Source organism: Diorhabda sublineata, chromosome 5 (genome assembly GCF_026230105.1).
Source record: "Diorhabda sublineata isolate icDioSubl1.1 chromosome 5, icDioSubl1.1, whole genome shotgun sequence".
Classification (NCBI taxonomy): Eukaryota; Metazoa; Arthropoda; class Insecta; order Coleoptera; family Chrysomelidae; genus Diorhabda; species Diorhabda sublineata.
The window spans coordinates 14,230,998-14,237,046 of record NC_079478.1 but is presented as its reverse complement, the minus strand read 5'-3'; the positions used below and the strand labels follow the sequence as shown (position 1 = coordinate 14,237,046).

Below are 6,049 nucleotides of genomic sequence, written 5' to 3'. Positions count from 1 at the left end.
CTGCTACATAAAGTAATAGTAGTAAATTGTTTTACTTTTAGGTAATGGATAACATGAATTTGTATTAAAAGCTAGAGAAGAAATAATATCCTTATTTACATATGTAACGTTAATTGTAATAGTATAAAATGTAACTCATTAATTTAATTTTAAAGATTATCCAAATTGTTCAAACTAATGTCAATGTCAGATATATCGCTTGTCAATGTCTATTTTAAGTTGAATGCGTGATCTTGTGTGAGTTTCGTGAACTGCTGTATTTACTTGTTTCTATTTTTCAATTCTTATCTTTTTAATATTTCCGAGATTTCAATGAGACGTTGTTGATGATCAGTAGCAATAATAATAGTACAGTTTAAGACAAGTACTGTGTCTAGTTTAATAAATACTAGTTTTATACGCGCTGCTGCCTTTCGAACAAATAACCTTATATTCTTTGAACATATCAGCACTTTTCTTCAATAACATTTGATATAGAATGATCTGAACAGATAAATTTTTAATATGAAGAAGCAGTTTTTTCGAGTTAAGCAATTAGCTGACCAAACATTCCTCAAGTAAGTACTTATTTAATCTATTAGGTTTATTCTTATCTAGTCACTTTTTCACTTAAATAGTTGGATGTATTATCTTGTCAATTGACTACATTTCCAAACAATCTTAATTAGTGCACTTTGTTTACCGTAGTATTTTATTATGTCTCTTAAATAGATGTCTGATTAAAATCAAACTTGATGAAAGAGAAATTGAAAGTATTATAAATATAATTTATCTTTAGTTATTATGCTCAGAATATAAATATAAATTTCCAATTGTCTACAATGATTAATAATCCATAAATCACCTATTTATCAACACTTCTAGTTTACACAGTAATAGGTGGTTAATAAACCACTTCAAATATTGCAGCTAAAATTGAAAATATTTAAAAGCATTATAAATAATAACTTAGGTTATAATAAATTAACAGTAATTTGCTTTTGATTTGAAGAAAATATATTTTTGTGAGTTTTCGAATGAAATCTACTATTTTACTTAGTAACAGTTTTATATATATACCTACCTACATTCTTTTTGTGTGGTTATCTTATCATAACATATTTTATATATATCTGGAAATATATCACATAATTGAGTAATTTGTTTATTTTTTGGCAATAAAATAAATATGTTCCCTTCCCCTTACTTCATGATTCATATAGTATATGTAAAAATACTTTGCACTACTTTTCTGCTAATTACTGACAAGATATATTTATATGTAGTATATTTTTCTTTTTAACTTTTGGTTAATTGCTAATAGCACATGATGGCTATAGCAATTTGCTACAGCCATCATGTGTTTTCCACACAAATACTTAGACTTACTCTTACAATCTTTACAACCAAATTAGACTACATCCTTAACACTTTTGCTTGAATGTTTTGAAAATATTTATTAAATAAAACATAATAATGGAGATCATGTTAATTGAAAATAAGGCCAATTGCCATGCTTTTCGATGAAAACACAAGTCAATATCTTGTGGCATGTAGCAAGGAAAGTGAAAATTTAGTTTAAAGTTATTAGAATAAGGATAGTAGTAATGGTATTTATGTGAATCAGCACACATTTACACATACATGGAAATTTATAATTATTTAGAAGTTTTGTAATAGTTATCAGTTCACAATTTATCTAATTTGACTTAATTTAAATGTTCCTTTTTATTGTTTCTATGAATGCCACTTACTCATTCTATCATTATAAGACTCAATTGAAAATATTCCTAACAATAGCAATTTATTTGGAGGTAGTTACTAATAGAAATATATATTTCTTAGAAGTAACAATATTTGTTCAATCTCTAATAAGTAAATATAATCAAGCTGAACTCAAAATTCCTTTAAATTATTCAAAATATCTTGAAAACAAAGCCAATCCAAACAATAAATCATTAAATTTTATTGAATTGAACCAAATATAAAGGGTGAAAGAATAACAAAAGATTCTTTGAAAATAAATTATTATAAATACTATTAATATCTGTAGACCTGTTATATAATGGAGTTATTCACAAAAATCATCAAAATAATGTTTGTAATCTATAACCATATACTATAAATTACAAATGCATGAATCAATAAGCAAACTTCACTTACTAATACACTATTTTTAATCAATATCTAATTTTAAATTGTGTTCTAAAAGAAAATGGTCAGTCATTGACATTGGAAGATGATTGTGTTGATTTGTTAATTATATAAAATGTCAAGGTATATATTTATAAATTCACTGAAGTTGTTGTGAGCTAAACATTTTTATTGGGGAAAAAATAAATGGTAGCCTATTTAAATAGTGTGAAACATGAGGCATCTTCACATAATTAAATAGAATATTTATCACACATATATTGCATACAAGGTGATAACAAATGATTTGTTTTAATTAGATAGAATGGGACTCATGCAATTTTGTAATGGTCAATAGCAATGTGCTAATATAACATTCATTTCTCTAAAAAACAAAAAGACTGCCAGATTGATCACTAATGTAACACATTTAAGTATGTTTTTCTTTGTCTAATAAGCAAGCACAAAGGGGTAATTCGAGTGGTACCTGCCTTGTGGATATTGATCTTAAACTTCTGAAGCTTATAGTGTACAGAAAAGACATGTCTTGACAGCTGATTCCAAACAAATGAGTCCTGATAAATTGAATTATGGGCATCTGCAGACGAATTCGGTGTTCATGAGCCATGAGTGGAATATATATCTATTTGGTCTTAAAGAGAACTCCAAGTTTTTGTGAAGCAGCCTTAATTAATTTGGCCATATGATGTTAGGACATATTTATCCCAACCAGATCACCCAATAGGCAACAGAACAAAACCCTGAGCTGAAGTGACAGCTTTCTTTGTAAAAACAGCAACAGTTTTTAGTAACCCCAACCATTGATATTCAATTGGTTGTGGTTGACATCACTATACTGCACAAATAGTGGTAATTTTAAATGTTACCTGTAAAAGGCATATCAAAAAATGTCTCTTGAAATCATTGTTCATTTCAGTCTAAGATATTGAAACAGTTTAATTCCTCTTAGACTTCCCATAGTCTTTATTGTATAGTGTCTCTACTTAATAATTTTTTGTGACTATTGGCATAACAAAAATTAAATCAAATATAATAAACATAGAAACTTCTTTTGTGATAAATTCAAGTAATTACTATTGAATAGGTGATTTCCATTATGTTTCGTGAGAAATACAGAAATGATAGTGGGAATTGTCTACTTCAGCTAATAATTGTTTTTGAATGTTATTACATAAGAATCTAGCTAAGTGTAAAAGTTGAAATAGAAATAAGACTTACTTTTCAGATACAATGATATTATTACCACCGATTGGTGCTGTAAACCTAGATCCTCCGAGAGATAAAAATATATTGAAATAGCTGTTGATGCCTATAATATACACAGTAAAATATCAAAACACAATTTTTTTCTTTATCTTGGTTGTTCATGAGATACAATGTTGTTAAAGGATGTAGCAAAATACATAGTGTATGGAATTTTTTCTTGAGTAACTTAAAAAAATTTTTTTAGGTTATAGTCGTTTCATCAACATAAATATTATTATTTTTTCGTTTTAATCTGCCAAAAGCGTGGTATCAGGGGTTCAAAACCAAAAACTTATTTAATAGTGTTCTTAAAACATCTTGTATTTTGAACTAATGACTCGTGTCTGCAATTCGTATTTAAATTTCCCACAAAAATGGTACTGGTTACAAAATACCATTTTTAAGATTTTTTGTTAATCCTTTTAAACCCTATATTTGAAATATTTTACAAATATTGTCATTTGGACAAGCAATATTTGTTAATTAATTATTATATACAAAATAGATTAAAGCTTATTCATGATTCTGGTTTTAGTTTAAAATATCTACGTAGTTTCAATTTATTATACCGCACATCCCGTTGAAAACTGTTTTAAGTCAAAAGAAAGTTGGTATTCTTTCATCAAAAGTGTCTAATATTTGATATCTTTCATTTCAAAAACAGTATCACGACTAGTTATTTTTTTTCAATACATGGCAGGTAGTGAAATTACGCATTAACAAGTTTCGACTTGTTTATCGTTAAAAATAGTATTAGCCCACCTTGAAACAATTGCACATCTCCGTTGTATGTGGAAAATTGAATTAATTAAAAACTTGTACCGTAAAACAATAAGTCCTTCTGCTGAAGCAAAGGATAACGACAATTTCTCCTAAGGAAGTACCGAATCCCTTAAAGAAAGTGTAAAAACTCTACTATAGAAAACTTACCTTTTCATTCTAAACCAAAATATGCTCTTTCTACTATTTTGTTGCAGTGCTTAGGTTTATTCTAAGTTTTAGTTCTAAAATCGATTAAAACCGTCAAAGGAAAACTGTATTATTTCCAAAAACATGAAAATTTTATGGTTTTAAGGAAAAAATATAAAAAAATCGTATGTACGACCGACGTTTACTGAGAATCAAACAGGTTAATCAAAAATTAATAATACCAAAATCTTCTAAACAGTAATTAATTTATTACAGGTGGTGTATTAACACAATTTTTTATTTGCTTCTTTAAAATTTATATTGAATTACGACGGTTTTCAAAGGAATGTGTGATATGAAATGAAACTATTCCATTGTGAATACATTTCACCCTAATCTATATCAATATAACGCAATAACAGTGGAACGATTTTAGTGTTGTATTTAAGAGTATTTATTATGTATGTAAGTCAAGAATACAGGATGGTACAATAAAAGTATTTGAATTCCCACTATTTACGGGACTCCCTTAAAAATGTGATCTTTTTTTAAATAATATCACTTTATCTTTCGATCTCTGAAGACGACAAATTGGTTATCGAAATGCGCGCTAGTGTAATTGTGAGTTTTGGTTTAGTGGTAACATTAAACAGTGTATTCACGTTTTTTTTTTTATTATTAAAGTTTCAACCACGTAGGATTTAATACAATTTTGAAAATAGATTTTAGATTGTACATGTCACGTTATTTATTAAAATTGTTTCCCTTTTCTCATGTCATATACAGGGTTACCGGACTTGATGCAAAAAAATCGGAAGTGAGTAGATGACGTGAAAATAATGCTGTGACATAAAAAAACTTTCTCAAATGATCCCTCGTTTATGAGTTAAATGGCTTTAAAGATGCGAAATCAGAATTTATATATAAGTATATTTTATAAATTATACCTTTGACCTTATGAATGTTTAATGGATAATTACATATGTCCATGTAGTGTATTTAACAGAATAAATAATTCTACACTACTATCTGAAGGCCAGAGGCGGCACATGCCCAATTGTTAACGATCAGTAACCTTTACAGGGACATCCTGTACAATCTAAAGATAGGAAAAATGAATTATTGAATCGATTCTCTAAAAAAAAAGGGTACTTTTTGTTTAACTCGATGAAATTTTTGATTTAGGAGATATGTAGATTTTTAGGTCGTTGTACATGCTAACGAAACCGTTTGCCATAAAGAAACATTCTGAAGAAAATTATCATAAATTGTAATTATTCATTGAAAATACTTACAGGAACTATTAAAACACAATTAAACATTTCTAATACATTACATAAGCAAAAAATTAAAATGTAGAAAAATTTTGTTGGTTAGCCTACAACTTATCAAATAAAAACAAAAAAAAACTATAATAACTGTGGGTCATATTATGTGATATTCCTCTAAACATTCGCAGAGGCATGTGATTCATGCACGATGGAGACCCTCCCAACTTCCTAAATGATGTAAAAAATCATCTTAAAACATTTTTCCTAATAGTTGTTTTGGGCAGGGAAGTCCATTTGCATAGCCACCACAATCTCTTGAATTGAATGCAATGGATTCATTTTTTTGGGGATATCTAAGAAGTTTGGTATACGCAACACAGGTAAACATAAGGAACAAAATGATGGATAGAATAAACTTCCATAGTGACGCTATAGGGCACTATATGGACACACGTAATCATCCATTTAAAATTCATAATGTTCGAATGTAT

At 27.9% G+C, this 6,049-nt stretch overlaps 1 protein-coding gene across 2 annotated transcripts in view; it reads left to right on the top strand.

Moving 5' to 3' along the window:
• Positions 1-216: 216 nt before the first annotated feature.
• LOC130444184 (SH3 domain-binding protein 1-like) overlaps positions 217-6,049 on the top strand; it is a 30,001-nt gene continuing 24,168 nt past the window's right edge. For both annotated transcript variants that reach the window (XM_056779231.1, XM_056779230.1), the window contains exon 1: positions 217-557. In XM_056779231.1, coding sequence (XP_056635209.1) covers positions 505-557 — 53 coding nt within the window. In that variant the 5' untranslated portion in view covers positions 217-504. The remainder of the gene's footprint in view (positions 558-6,049) is intronic.